Source organism: Thermobia domestica, chromosome 4, assembly GCF_964235325.1.
Source record: "Thermobia domestica chromosome 4, izTheDome1.hap1.1, whole genome shotgun sequence".
Lineage (NCBI taxonomy): Eukaryota > Metazoa > Arthropoda > Insecta > Zygentoma > Lepismatidae > Thermobia > Thermobia domestica.
In genome coordinates, this window is record NC_137457.1 from 311955605 (window position 1) to 311972075 (window position 16471).

General features: G+C 34.9%; 1 protein-coding gene across 2 annotated transcripts in view; it reads left to right on the plus strand.

Moving 5' to 3' along the window:
* Positions 1-16471, plus strand: part of LOC145684317 (ATP-binding cassette sub-family C member 5-like) — a 247495-nt gene that overhangs the window by 217745 nt on the left and 13279 nt on the right. For both annotated transcript variants that reach the window (XM_081756504.1, XM_081756503.1), the window contains exons 28-29: positions 9314-9506; positions 13569-13730. In XM_081756504.1, the coding sequence (XP_081612630.1) occupies positions 9314-9506; positions 13569-13730 (355 nt within the window). The remainder of the gene's footprint in view (positions 1-9313; positions 9507-13568; positions 13731-16471) is intronic.

Sequence of the window (16471 nt, forward strand, 5' to 3'; positions counted from 1 at the left end):
GTATTGAAACGAAGAAAAAAATCATACTGCGTTTCTTATGTCGAATAAGGAAGAATCTTCCATGAAGGCAATTTCAAAACAATATTACGAATGTCCCATACCTTCTGTTCTTCCACATGAGCTCCCGCCGGGAATCGAATATATATATATATATATATATATATATATATATATATATATATATATATATATATATATATATATATATGGATCAAATTGCAGAGGCTTGTTATTTAATTCGATCGCTTACTATTCTCAAGGGTGTAGAAACGGGGGAAAAGAGGGCCTTGACTTTCCAAACTATTTCCAGTCCCGAAATGAGGTTCATCTGGTATATGTTTAGCAAACTTATTTAATAGTTAATGCAAATTAGGAACGTTTATAATAAAATACGATTTTTTAAAAAAAGAAAAAAGAAAACATCATCAATACAGTTTCTGTACCTAATTACAAGGACGCTGATTTCTCTGTAAATTGGGGGGGGGGGGTGCATTCAGATGCAGAAAGCATATATGATGATTTTAAGACAAATTGCATTCAAATTATGCCTAATATTGCACATTTACAAATAAAATGAGGGGCTCTGGCTCCCTCAGTCCCCCCAGGATCGGCGCCCTTGCCTAATTAAAACAACTAACATTAATTATATGCTTTATATTCTCATTTTCCTAACTGGACGCTCACTGTGATCTCACTACTATATTATTGCATAATAATATCTGAGTTGATATTTTTTCGAGTTTTTTTCCCTTTAGTATTTTAACCTACATAAACACAAAGTCGGATAAACAGACTGCTAGAAACAGCATTTGTTTTCTTATGAATAGCTTATTGATTTATCTCTTACAATCCGGTTTTCAACTTCAGTACTGTCAAGATCCGTCTTTTGTTAAGGTAGCATCGAGAAAACATAATATGTGTATAGTATACATGGTGTGTTAAAATGCTTTCATATTCTGAAAGAGGTCATTTGTTCTGTTTTTAATGTGTGAAAAGCTTTCCTCCCCCTGAAAGTAATGTTCCCCTAGAACAACCTGTTGGTTACACCCCTGATTATCCTTTAATAAAAGTTGAGTTCCATTTCCAAATCGAAGAAAAATCCACTGGAAATTAGACGGGACTGAACGCTCGTTTTACTAATTGTTTTATATGGAAATCTTTCAAAGCGTGTATCATGACAACCAGTTGTCATAAAAAGATGTAGTTTTCACGTATGTGTTAGTAATTCTTTTCTCTACTTCGTAAAGTGAGCAGTTAATGTGCTAATACAATATTTCTAATAAGCGCCTCTGCTATTGTCAAGATTCGCAGTAGCGCGAGAAGTCAGCGTGCAGAACTGCTTGCCGCGAATTGTCAACACCGTTCAAAGCCAATTGGACGCCGCGTGAAGCCAACTCAAGGCCATGCCGCTTATCATCTGAAATCCAGAATAATTCTATCCAAATAATAATTTAAAGCTTTCAATATTAAATCCAAAATTGTTTCAAGTAATTTATATGTTAATTTCAATATAACTAAAGAAACAGTTACGTGTGATCCGATGAACATATCCCCCGGAATCGAAGTATTAATCGGTCCAAAATGGCGCAAAAATAAAAAGGTTAGAATTTAGAACATACTTACGGTTCCGTTGAACATGCCACATCAAACACACACTTACAATATGATTATATAATTATTCACATTTCAGGCTTTGCTTTCACACCACTTCACAAGCGGATCTTAAATTATTTTCCAACACTAATCACAAAATTTACTTCAAATCCATTTAACTAAACCATTACAATTCCTAAATTGTCTTCTTATTTCCAAAGAGTAATTTTAGAGCCGTCGACGATTACCTTTTCTTCTGTTCTGACGCTAATCGCGGGTTGTCATTTCTACCACAGTTCATAGGTGGCGCTGTTAAGTGGGAGGCTAGTCGAGCGAGCGTTACCCCCCAGAGCGAACGCGGTCTAGGTGGCTACACGGCAATTTTAGTTTCACCAGAGTTGTAAATCATACTATGAGCCAGTCAGGGTTTCCAGGTCTTTTCTTTTCACTTCCCGCGCCAGAAGTGTAGAATGAGAATGAACTGCTTCAGTTGGTTTCTTGTGACAAGATATGAAGGTTATCGAAGAAGTATTGGTGTTAGCTGCAGTTTCTTCTTATGTAAAGAAAAAAAGACGCAGAGGAAACTAAGTGCAGACAAAGTAAACGACCAAAACAGCTTACTTTATCTTAATCAAACTTGGAAAACAATTCAGTTGGTGTTAGATTCTTGCTTTTTCAATTTATTCCTACATCCATATTAATCTGTGTATCTGTATAAAAAGGATGTGTATGTATGTTAGGAATGGTATAGAGACGAGATGAAACTCAATACACTCTCGGTCTCGTCTCAAGCCGAAAAACATCGTATTAATCTCGGTCTCGTTTCCATCAATATATGGAGCTCCTTCGTGACTAAGCGGTAAGCGTACGTGTCTTTGGCGTGGTAGACCTGGATTCGATTCTAGGCAGGAGGTTATGTGGTTAGGGTAGGGTAATCAAATCATCAACTAGAAAAAACGGGACAACTTTTTACTTTTAGATAGGTTGCTCCCCTAAATATATATTTTGGCTCTCCCTTCTCTATTTCTTTCTCTTTCTTTCTTTCTCTCTCTCTCTCTCTGTATCTCTCACAAAAAAGGCAAATTTACACTTTTTCGTTTTAAAACCTATTGAAAAGGTTGTGGAATTAATTAAATAACAAGTAACTATCAGCAACTAACAAAAAAACAAATTTTGAAAACATTCTCTCTTCCAAGCGACAGAAAAGTTTTAAAATATCCATGTTGCCCACCAACCTATGGTTGAGGTGAACAAAAAGACTGAAAATATATGAAACACTCATCAATATGTCAACAACAAAATCTGTCACTGGCAGAATTTATAACGAACTACTTTCAACTTCCAACTAGCTTTATTTTCTTTTTCTTACTTTTAAACATTATTTCACTTAGAACTAGTTTTCTTTTTACTTTCAGTTTTATTGTTCTATACTTTGTTCCCCTTTCGTAAATGACAGTATATTATATCTTAGTTAAATCACGGAAAAACTGTACTGATCTGATGACAGCGCCTCAGTCTTCCACCCCCAAAACAGAGAGTAAAAACAGTTTGTTTTTCATAAGACTTTCAGCAGGTTGCACTGTCATCTGCGCAGTGGGAGTCTTGAGAGGGAGGCCTAGGAGGGAAAACAGTGCAACCACCACATCCAATACCGCAAACGTCGTAATGACGTTGCTCAGTAATTAGACATATTCCAATATAATTACATAGCTTAGAAAATAATAATATAAATTAGGAAATTTTAGATTGGAAAGTTTCTTGTACCCAGTGTACGTAAATACGGGACATTTTGGCGTCCCGGGAAAATTTTTCGGGACACCGGGAATGGTAGTGAACGGATGGTTACCCTAGGTTAGGGTCCCACGTTGAGCTGTAGTTCACGTCTGATGTAGCCTCGCTGATATAGTCGAAAGAGACGGAGCAAGAGGCATTTTTTTCTAAGATATTCTCTGTATCGAAAACAAATATTAGACCCCAATCAATAAATTCCAACATTTACACTACTTTATACTTTACTAGCTATGCACGTGCCTTTGGAGAATGGGGTTCCGGATTCGAATCCTGTGGGAGATCATTGAAAAGTTTCAGCGCATAAAGGTTGTTTAGATTCTACCTTAAACTGTAGGTTCACATCTTGTATAGCTTCGGTGCTGAAAGGACCGCTAAATTCCAAGCCACCAAGTATAAAATTTACATCATGACATTTTTAACCAATTCTCTGGTTTAATCTTTTAATTTTTTTCTTCTCATCATTTAGGCTAATTCTGAAATTCCTACTCTCTACCAATTTTAGCACCTTATTTTCAGTTTCAGAACAAAGTTGATAAAACACGAGCAGTTGCAGTTAAAATAAATAAATAAAATAAAATTACATATCTTTCCCAGGAATATTTCTAAGCTGCATGGAAAGAAATGTCTGGAAACTGAAACATTATGTGTTTGTTTTACAAAACTAAATTTCGAAATAATTTGGCAACGTAGTTTTTCGGTCATTTCAAAGACTGGAAAGAGAATAAGATGTATTGAATCCCAATTTAAAATTATGGTCTTTGCTGTTTAAAACATTTTCGATATACCTAAGTACCAAACTATTAGAGGTGGCATTTTCCGCCTTTCTCTTGTGAACACATCTATGGCTTAGACCATCTAAGGGCAATTGTTCCATCATCTAACATATCCACCCCATAAAATGCCGCATAGCCGGCCCTGACCCTTTCGGGCTGTTGCGCCTTAAGGTTTGGTATATATTAGGTATATTGGAAGTTGGCACAACTGTAACAAAGTATTTATTATTATTATTATTATTCATAGTGAACATACAATTTAGCTCGATGTAGCTCTACTTAACGTATTAAATGAAATCATAAAATAAGAATATTCTTCCTTCTTCATTCTGAGAATTCTGTTCCATTCCCTCCTAGTCTGGAACAAATATCGCAGCCACTTCTCTCCACATTTTTATTTTTAAGTCGCGATTCATGTAGTTCGGATCTCTTAAATTATATAGGCATGGCCTTTTTTTTTATTATTTCGATTATAAACGCCTGTGTGTTAAATACACTAATCATGATTGGAGATGTACACAGGACACGTTTTCAAACACAACTGAAAATTTCTCTTTGTGATTACACTTGTGGTTATCTGTTTGGGGGTGGAGTTCGAGCTTCGGAGATAGGGGCTCAAATTCAAGTTATTTCGTTGTTTCATCTTTTGCCTAAAGCCAAATATTTTGCTTATAGATTACCATGGCACCAGCTAACTGTCAATCAAGTGTATCACAAGAAATCACCGTTTTACATAGATTTTTCTGTGATTAGCTAATTTTTCGGAATTTCCTTCTATTTTTGTGAATTTTCTTTTGTTATACACACACATACTTTATAATAGCAGAGTTCCATTCTCTGCACAAAGCGTCTTCCAAGCAGCTGTTTCTTGCTACAATCCCCCTTGCCTGGCAACACGTCTTTCCTTTCTGTCCTTCCTTTTGAAATCTTTTAAACAGCAGGCGGTCTATTGTTCCGACCTGCACCAAATACGCTGGAGCCGGCGTTTTCTTTGCGATTTTATTGCTTTCGCGTTCATGTTTAGCCGCTCAGATTTAAATACATGGTCAGCGTATTTCAAGCAAACGCATGAGCAATAAATGCGCTTTGCGATCGCTACAAATAGCCGGGGTGTAAGTGGGAGGCTAGTCGAGCGAGCGTTACCCCCCAGAGCGAACGCGGTCTAGGTGGCTACACGGCAATTTTAGTTTCACCAGAGTTGTAAATCATACTATGAGCCAGTCAGGGTTTCCAGGTCTTTTCTTTTCACTTCCCGCGCCAGAAGTGTAGAATGAGAATGAACTGCTTCAGTTGGTTTCTTGTGACAAGATATGAAGGTTATCGAAGAAGTATTGGTGTTAGCTGCAGTTTCTTCTTATGTAAAGAAAAAAAGACGCAGAGGAAACTAAGTGCAGACAAAGTAAACGACCAAAACAGCTTACTTTATCTTAATCAAACTTGGAAAACAATTCAGTTGGTGTTAGATTCTTGCTTTTTCAATTTATTCCTACATCCATATTAATCTGTGTATCTGTATAAAAAGGATGTGTATGTATGTTAGGAATGGTATAGAGACGAGATGAAACTCAATACACTCTCGGTCTCGTCTCAAGCCGAAAAACATCGTATTAATCTCGGTCTCGTTTCCATCAATATATGGAGCTCCTTCGTGACTAAGCGGTAAGCGTACGTGTCTTTGGCGTGGTAGACCTGGATTCGATTCTAGGCAGGAGGTTATGTGGTTAGGGTAGGGTAATCAAATCATCAACTAGAAAAAACGGGACAACTTTTTACTTTTAGATAGGTTGCTCCCCTAAATATATATTTTGGCTCTCCCTTCTCTATTTCTTTCTCTTTCTTTCTTTCTCTCTCTCTCTCTCTGTATCTCTCACAAAAAAGGCAAATTTACACTTTTTCGTTTTAAAACCTATTGAAAAGGTTGTGGAATTAATTAAATAACAAGTAACTATCAGCAACTAACAAAAAAACAAATTTTGAAAACATTCTCTCTTCCAAGCGACAGAAAAGTTTTAAAATATCCATGTTGCCCACCAACCTATGGTTGAGGTGAACAAAAAGACTGAAAATATATGAAACACTCATCAATATGTCAACAACAAAATCTGTCACTGGCAGAATTTATAACGAACTACTTTCAACTTCCAACTAGCTTTATTTTCTTTTTCTTACTTTTAAACATTATTTCACTTAGAACTAGTTTTCTTTTTACTTTCAGTTTTATTGTTCTATACTTTGTTCCCCTTTCGTAAATGACAGTATATTATATCTTAGTTAAATCACGGAAAAACTGTACTGATCTGATGACAGCGCCTCAGTCTTCCACCCCCAAAACAGAGAGTAAAAACAGTTTGTTTTTCATAAGACTTTCAGCAGGTTGCACTGTCATCTGCGCAGTGGGAGTCTTGAGAGGGAGGCCTAGGAGGGAAAACAGTGCAACCACCACATCCAATACCGCAAACGTCGTAATGACGTTGCTCAGTAATTAGACATATTCCAATATAATTACATAGCTTAGAAAATAATAATATAAATTAGGAAATTTTAGATTGGAAAGTTTCTTGTACCCAGTGTACGTAAATACGGGACATTTTGGCGTCCCGGGAAAATTTTTCGGGACACCGGGAATGGTAGTGAACGGATGGTTACCCTAGGTTAGGGTCCCACGTTGAGCTGTAGTTCACGTCTGATGTAGCCTCGCTGATATAGTCGAAAGAGACGGAGCAAGAGGCATTTTTTTCTAAGATATTCTCTGTATCGAAAACAAATATTAGACCCCAATCAATAAATTCCAACATTTACACTACTTTATACTTTACTAGCTATGCACGTGCCTTTGGAGAATGGGGTTCCGGATTCGAATCCTGTGGGAGATCATTGAAAAGTTTCAGCGCATAAAGGTTGTTTAGATTCTACCTTAAACTGTAGGTTCACATCTTGTATAGCTTCGGTGCTGAAAGGACCGCTAAATTCCAAGCCACCAAGTATAAAATTTACATCATGACATTTTTAACCAATTCTCTGGTTTAATCTTTTAATTTTTTTCTTCTCATCATTTAGGCTAATTCTGAAATTCCTACTCTCTACCAATTTTAGCACCTTATTTTCAGTTTCAGAACAAAGTTGATAAAACACGAGCAGTTGCAGTTAAAATAAATAAATAAAATAAAATTACATATCTTTCCCAGGAATATTTCTAAGCTGCATGGAAAGAAATGTCTGGAAACTGAAACATTATGTGTTTGTTTTACAAAACTAAATTTCGAAATAATTTGGCAACGTAGTTTTTCGGTCATTTCAAAGACTGGAAAGAGAATAAGATGTATTGAATCCCAATTTAAAATTATGGTCTTTGCTGTTTAAAACATTTTCGATATACCTAAGTACCAAACTATTAGAGGTGGCATTTTCCGCCTTTCTCTTGTGAACACATCTATGGCTTAGACCATCTAAGGGCAATTGTTCCATCATCTAACATATCCACCCCATAAAATGCCGCATAGCCGGCCCTGACCCTTTCGGGCTGTTGCGCCTTAAGGTTTGGTATATATTAGGTATATTGGAAGTTGGCACAACTGTAACAAAGTATTTATTATTATTATTATTATTCATAGTGAACATACAATTTAGCTCGATGTAGCTCTACTTAACGTATTAAATGAAATCATAAAATAAGAATATTCTTCCTTCTTCATTCTGAGAATTCTGTTCCATTCCCTCCTAGTCTGGAACAAATATCGCAGCCACTTCTCTCCACATTTTTATTTTTAAGTCGCGATTCATGTAGTTCGGATCTCTTAAATTATATAGGCATGGCCTTTTTTTTTATTATTTCGATTATAAACGCCTGTGTGTTAAATACACTAATCATGATTGGAGATGTACACAGGACACGTTTTCAAACACAACTGAAAATTTCTCTTTGTGATTACACTTGTGGTTATCTGTTTGGGGGTGGAGTTCGAGCTTCGGAGATAGGGGCTCAAATTCAAGTTATTTCGTTGTTTCATCTTTTGCCTAAAGCCAAATATTTTGCTTATAGATTACCATGGCACCAGCTAACTGTCAATCAAGTGTATCACAAGAAATCACCGTTTTACATAGATTTTTCTGTGATTAGCTAATTTTTCGGAATTTCCTTCTATTTTTGTGAATTTTCTTTTGTTATACACACACATACTTTATAATAGCAGAGTTCCATTCTCTGCACAAAGCGTCTTCCAAGCAGCTGTTTCTTGCTACAATCCCCCTTGCCTGGCAACACGTCTTTCCTTTCTGTCCTTCCTTTTGAAATCTTTTAAACAGCAGGCGGTCTATTGTTCCGACCTGCACCAAATACGCTGGAGCCGGCGTTTTCTTTGCGATTTTATTGCTTTCGCGTTCATGTTTAGCCGCTCAGATTTAAATACATGGTCAGCGTATTTCAAGCAAACGCATGAGCAATAAATGCGCTTTGCGATCGCTACAAATAGCCGGGGTGTAACTCTCGATGAACAAACGAAGCACAATGTTCATTGAACCTGACCTACTAACATAGATCATAGTTGCTAACTGTATGCGGAAATTACTAATCAGCTGTTTCAGTGTCCAGACTAAAGTTCTTTTTTTTTCTTGGAGAAATGTTACATCAGGCATATTTAAGTTTGGATGTTACCTAAGAAAAGTAAAGCGTTTTCAAAGAGTTAACATTCTTAAATTGTTTAGTTGCTTTGATAAGAAACCCAAGATTTCTATATGCATCCTTGGTAATATTTGTCACATGATGGGAAAAGGTTAATTTTTTGTCAAATATCACACCTAAATTTTTAATTGTATCTAATTTTTCTAAACTTATCCCATTGATTGAAGTCATACGTTTTCTCCCGTCTACTGTGTCATGATTTTACATGTTTTAATATTTATTGCAAGTCTATTGCTAGTACACCATATTAATTTGCGTAAGCTTCCTCGTATTCTGACATGGCATGGTAGTATAAATTGTGTCCAGAAAAATTTAAAACATGTGCTCCAAATCTTCAAACAATTTATCTTAACTATCTTAGTTTACATAAATTAATATCTTTACAGTTTAAGCTGTTTATTAATGAATAACTAACAATACAAATCGTCCAATAAAATTTTAAACTTTATTCCATATTTGAATATTTGTAACTCTTCAGATACAATCTTGATCCATTGGAGGAGAAAAGTGATGCCGAAATATGGGAAGTTCTAGAGGCAGCGAAAATGAAACAAAGAATAAGCGATCTTCCTCAAAAACTAAATTGTAAAGTCGTCCGAAATGGAGAAAATTTTTCTGTTGGAGAACGACAGCTTTTATGTCTCATTAGAGCATATTTAAAAGGCCATAAGGTAACATAAGATCAATTCTTTATAATATCTAATTAAATTTTAGCTAAATATGCAATTTTGTAGTTTACTTGGTTACGCTATATGGATCAGTTAATGCAAAAAGGATCTCAGTCAAACAAATTTAGCTTTAATAAAAATAAGAATAACATTACAGTTTTGAAATCATAAAATCAAAACGAACCATTTTTTTTTCCATGGTTATAAATGACATTAATCGAATGCTGTATAGAAAAAACAATTTTTGTTCATTGTCATGGTAAAAGAAACAAACAAACAAACAAACAAAGGTTTCCGCTGTGGACTGAAGCCTTTCTTGCATGTAAATTATAGACGAAGCCCTGAATGCATGTAATTTTATTTAGTTTATGATTTGTTTTGCTTGTTTGAACACAAAACTGTGTAAAGACGTTTTTTGCCAGACGCTGCAGGTTTACCAACCGAATGGGACTAAATGAATAGCTATTGCCACTAACATATGAAACAAATATACTTCTCCATGCAGAAAGCCCTTCAGTCACTGACTCAAGCCAATGCTTCCTAGAATAATCGAAGTTGACGCCTGTTTATAAAATGTTAGACCAATGAAACTGAAGCATTTTATACATAAAATCATACCGTATACACAATAGGAACAAAAATCCGATGTTAACTCAATTTCGCAATTTTGATGATTAAAGCCGTTTTTGCATGAACCAATTCATATTTGGATAAAACTAAATACACATTTCATTAGGACACTAACACAACACAGACTTTTTTACTGAAGATTTTGATTCAAATTGTATATTCTCTGCAAATCAAAATCTTATACTTGCGTTCTCCGATAAATATATGAATATTTATTCTTAGTCTGTGCTCATTGCACTCTTTAGCTATCAAATAATCTTTACAATTCGGTAATAGTATACATGAGAACCACCTGATCTGCGTTTCTTCTGTGTTCTATTACCACTTCTACATGAAATACCATAAATTTTCTACGTAGTGCAATAGTAAGAAGTATCCATGTGCACAAGACATGCGATATGCGTTAAATCCCCCCCCCCACACACACATAGTCATAGATAAAGTACAAGGGCACTACACATTCAGATATAAAGTACAGGTACGTTCTTTTTTATTTTCGTATCAGTCGATAAGTAAATAAAAGTCGCTTTGTTACCCCCTTTGTAAGTTCGTACATACTCAATGAATAATCCCTAAAAGCATGGGCGGCGATTAGGGGGGGCAAAGGGGGGCAGTTGCCCCCCCACTTTTTTGAAGTAACCCATCAATGAATATAGTTTCACTTAGAAATGTAATGTTTTTGTACGTTTACTGGTTCATAGAAAAAATGGGGCCATATATTTGCCGTTCCGTGAGTAGGTATTGATTGTCTTCCCGTGGAGTAAAGAAAACTACAGGAATCGCGTTTTAATTGCTACAGAAAATAACCCCAAAATTAACCTATTGGAGTACAACAATTTCAGCATACTTTCACTTCTTACAAGGGCTCAATATATTAGTAAGCCGCTTTGAAACTAATTCAGAGAGCATTTCGCAAAAGATTTTTCACAAGTTATTTTTTAATTGCACAAAAATTGACAGCTCCTAAAATGTCTTTTCTTTCTAAAGTAAGGGGGAAAAAGCGTAATAAGAAACAACTACTACCTTTTCCATTGTTTTGTAGTGTAATGTATGAATGAAGTGGTGTGTTAGAGGTGTACGAGTGTATATACAATAAAATTTAGTAAATTCAACATAATTCTAGGTTTTAGTGTTATTTTGTATAACTGGAGTATGGAGTGATTCTGAGTATTGTGTTTTGATGTGCTCCAAGAAAGTTAAAACTGCACCTAATGGCGAAGAACATGTTTCGGGAAGTTCCAAAAGCAAATATTTCTTTAAATGTCGTAGCATATACTTGTAGTATTTACTCTCTTTCATTTTCTAAGAGTAATAATATACATTTAATAGCATGTGTGGAATTAAAAATTAAGTTGTACATTAATCCCTGTTTCAATATTACTTTTGCAAAACAAACATCATTATTAGAGGCACGAGTTGTTCGCATTGCGCGACAAAATGAAATGCGTCAGAATTAAGTAATTTTCAGTTGCTTGGCGTTTTGTGATACTCTATGTGTATTTTCATTGTTTTCTGTTGATAAAACGCGAAATTTCTAACAATTCGCGATATAATGCGAAATTTTAAACATACGTTTTCATTAATTTGGAAACGCCACTTTTCCGCTACGGAACGGTAGAACGTGGCATGAACGGTGCATTTTGGGTAATTCGGATAGAGAACATGTTGCAGGGCCTCTTTGGTGGAAAAACTAAAGCACACTTACGTTTGTTACGAAGTGAAAAGGGGCTAGTGTTGTATGTGACTTTTAAAAAATGTGCATAAAGATCATCCTTGAAGCTTTCTTCGCAAAGAGAAGACTCCCAAACTACAGAAATATTTGATGCTTTGGGAAAGCTATTTGATCCTTCTGTAATTGCATGTGGTAGTGAACCAAACGTTGTTGCGTTAAGGAAGTTTTTTTAAAGCTTGGCCTTCATTTAAAAAAAAAGAAAGCATCTGTTTATGAAGTATTGGAGTTTTACAAAGTACCCTATGAGCTCTTGACAAGTGATTCGTCTAAAAAGCACAGTGTAATGAATATTTTGCATAGACGAAAGTTCTGAAGTGATGATTGTTTGAAGTTTGTTGTAAACGCACTTACATATGTACGTGTGGCTTCCAACAGGCAATGTCAATTGTGAGAGTTTTCTTTCCCCAAGTATGGACTGGTGATAAATGAAAAACGTACAACAATGAATTAGGAAAATGTGGAAACATGTAACATGCTTATGTTTAATGCTTAAATGTAACTTGTGTCTATGTGTTTCAGAAGAGAGCAAAACTTTCCTACTCATAGTAAGATTAGTTACTAATTTTCTTTCATTTGATTTTTTTAAAAAATATAATTTTCTATAAGTGAAATTTACAATGTCAAGTGCAATATTCAGTGTATTTTGTTTTTAGGTTATTAATGGTTTATTTCTGTAGTGATCTATGAATAGAAGGAACAATTATAAAAATGTCGAGGAATATCTTTTTCACAAGAGCTAAAAAATGCAGAAGTTATTTGGGAAATGCGACAAAACGCGAAATATGAAAAACGAAACGCGAAATTTTCAAATTCTTAGTGCGAAAAACTAGTACCCCTAATCATTATTTATTACTATGATTAATATTATCCTTTCCATTTATTTGTTTTGCAAATTTGTTATTCAATAATCTGATCACACAATTTTCCAGACAGAATTTTAAGATGTTCATGAGCAAGGAATCAAATCTCTTCTTACACTTTCGTTGTTTAAGAGTACAAAGGGATACTACCTACTGGCGTTGCTCTTGTCAATTTACCTAATAAAATATGAAATATTATATACGGTATTTTAACTGAAAAAGATAGTATCCTATTAGTTATACAACCTTTCGTCAAACAAAATATTAGAAACAAGCAGGAAAACTAACATTTATATGCAAATATTCAGATCATGTCTTGCCCCCCCACTTTTAACGTCCAACCGCCGCCACTGCCTAAAAGTATGAGCGTCCTGCTCCTTCGGGAACCGATGCAGCTTCATGTATACTATATCTTACAATTCCACTGGTAGGGCACATTTTCCATACTCAATATCTTCCTTATAAATCATACCATAAATTCAATTAGAAACATCCTTCCTAATTCTATATCTTATTTGCACATGCTGCTTTCCTAACTACGTGCAGGATAGGACATTCTCGTTTTTGTGAACACTTTCAGCCCAGTCCTATTCCAACAAAAATAAAACAAAACACACGCACAAACAAATGATTTCGAAGGAGGACAAGAGTAGGTTGTCCATAGAACTTTTTGACTAATAAAAGTAATGCCCACTTGGAAAAGATTGAGAAACGAAGATTTAGGCGTTTTATAAAATTGTGATAATCATAGGATCACTTTTGTGGTTATTTTGAGAGTTGAATAATATGAAAAAAAAAGTGAATATAAGTACAAAGTTTTATTGAATTATTATCTATTTTCAGATTGTGTTATTTGAAGAAGCAAATGAATTAGAACCTGAGACTGAAGGAATTATAGATGATATGTTAATGAATAACTTCTCAAACAGAACACTAATAATCATGACACGTCGATTTAAGTCAATCGTTGGCTGCGATCGAGCTCTTGTCATGGAAGAAGGACAGGTGTGTTGTATAGAAAATAGGAGGGAAGGAAATATATATGAGATATATTTATCTATTTACAATTTAGCTTATTTATTTTGTGCTGCTTTTTGTATACCACAATTAAAAGTGTATAATATTAATTGTTAATGGAAAATAGTAATTATTTGTAATATTTGAAATACAGGGTGTTCACAAAGTCCCTATACCCCTGAAAATAAGTATCATAAACCGCTAAACGTACGTAAATAACTACACGGAAAGAACTAAATGCTTTCAATTGAAAAACAACAGTGCTTTCGAGAAGTTTTGTTGAGATAGGAAACATTAAGTGTCTAAAGGATCAGACCGTCATTTTCATGACAAAGGATAATGTGCTGCCAGGTTCTGTGCAACATTCTTCGAAGCATTGCAGGTGTAACGTGAGTGAAAGCTTCTTTCACAGCTTCTGTCAGTTTGGCAGTGGCATCGTAACGGTTTTGTGCAACGATGCCCTTTATGAACCCCCGTAGCGCATTATCACAGGTGGTAAGACCTAGGCTTCGTGGTGGCCAGGCAAATGGTGCGGGCAGATCCGGACTATCACGACCAATCCAACGCTCAGGAAAGACTTCCGTAAGATATTCATGTACGGCGAGGATATAATGAGCAGGTGCCTCATCATGCTGAAACCAACGTATCTCTTTGATTCCGTGCTCCTCCAAGAGAGGAACAAACCAGTTCTGCAACATGTCCAGCTATCAAGAGGCAACGGGACTTTGTGGCCACCCTATAGTTTTCTCTGATGAAAAACTACTCAATGTATGATCCTTTCTTTAATGAATTTTAAAAACAATTTTCGAAACGTTGACTGGAATAGGTTAATTAAAAATGAATAAATAAATAATAAGAAAATATGAGTCGTTCCAGGTAGTAACAGTAAATTCAATAAATGATATCTACATCCTGAACGCTTGGTAATTACATTTGAGGTGTTCAAATAACGAAACTACTCTGTGGAAACCAGTTCTTGGACCTATAATATGTAGAGTTTGTGGAAATCATTCTTCTTTCCCTTAGAAAATATAGTTTCAAAATAAATGGATGAATATTTAAATCATTCAGACTGCATTTTCAGAGAAACAAATATTTTTGAGTTCACCCTTACTACTCGGAACGCCTCATATTCGAAGTTTGTAAACAATTGTCCTACACTTTCTGTAGATTTCATAGGTGATAAACGTTATCATTAAGATGGTCTTACGTGTTAGTCGACGTTTCAGTGATTTTAAACGAATATTTTTACGTTTCCAAAAAGTACGATTGTTTGTGGAACTTGAGGAAAAGGAATTTAAAATCAAATGAAACATTGATAAAATTTCAAAGAAACGTATGTTAAACGTATCCAAAGAGAATTTTAGTAATGATCCAAAAAATGGATTAAAATAAAGATTGCGATCTTGGAAAAGAATTTTAGGAATGATCCAAACAAATGCATAAAAAAAATGCTATCTTTGCCACTAATTAGTTTTTGGATCAGGGATTTTTGAACGACCCCTAAATCGAGTTTCCGTATTTTTTTTTACGGAATAAGCACATCATACGGAGTTTATTGATAGTTTGAGTTTGGCTACACTGTATGTAGTTCTAAAGATATAAGACCTACAAGAAAATTTTTAATTCAAATATATTGGATATTTAGATCCAATTAAGGAAAATAATATTTTTAAGCACGTAATGAATTTTCGAACTAATTTTCATTCTTTGGCTTGGGTTAATTTATAGAAAGGGAGAGGAAATGTAAATTTGATAATATAAGAGAATAGATAGAAAAAGAAAAAAAGTAGAATATTTCATCGAATTCATACGTTTTCTGCAATCATCAACTTAGTTCAATGACAGTGTTGCCAGATCAAACACGCAATTTTGAGGAGGAAGTAACTAAATATTAAATTGTATTATTAGTGATTTTTGCAGAATTATATGATATTGCGCTATATCTTGTTTATTTGTATTTAAATTCAGTTTTAGTTCTTTAGTTAGAATGAAAAACGTATCTATGCATTTTTATCTGTTTCGAACTTGCAGAATTTGAGCCGTGATATCTTATGTTCGTTTTCAGATAAAGAACTATTGCCATCCAATGGTAAAATCATATGGTTTAATAAATTTCTAATTGTGTTTTTTAGACTAATTTAAGGACGAAAAAAAACGAAACTATTGTTATAACATATCTGTCTAAGAGGTTACGAGAAAATTTCAAAATTGAGATATAAATAATACACAAAGGGTGAAACACTGTATGACTGGACAGAAACTCGAACCCGAGACATTCGGTGTACCGCATTGATGTATTAACTAGGGATGGGCAAAACTGGATTTCATAAAAACCAGAAACCGGTTTCAAGAAAAACCGACATTTCGGTTTTCTCCAAACCGATTTGATTTTTCACCGAAACCGATTTCGGTTTTTTTCCAAAACCAGTTTGATTTCTTCACCGAAACCGGTTTTCGGTTTTCTCCAAAACCGGTTTGGTTTTCACTGAAACTGGTTTCGGTGAAAACTTTTGGAAAACATATAAAACTGCTTCTATGGAAAAGGAATCGGTTTCTGGAAAACAACGAAACACTAGTCTGGTCAGAAATAGAACCAATTTTGCACAAAGCCGGAAGCGGTTTTGAAGAAAACCGAAACCGGGCCCGGTGAAAATCTGAACCTGTTTTTGGAGAAAACCGGTTTCGGTGAAAACCGCGTTTTTGAAAATTCTCAAAAAAAACTTTCG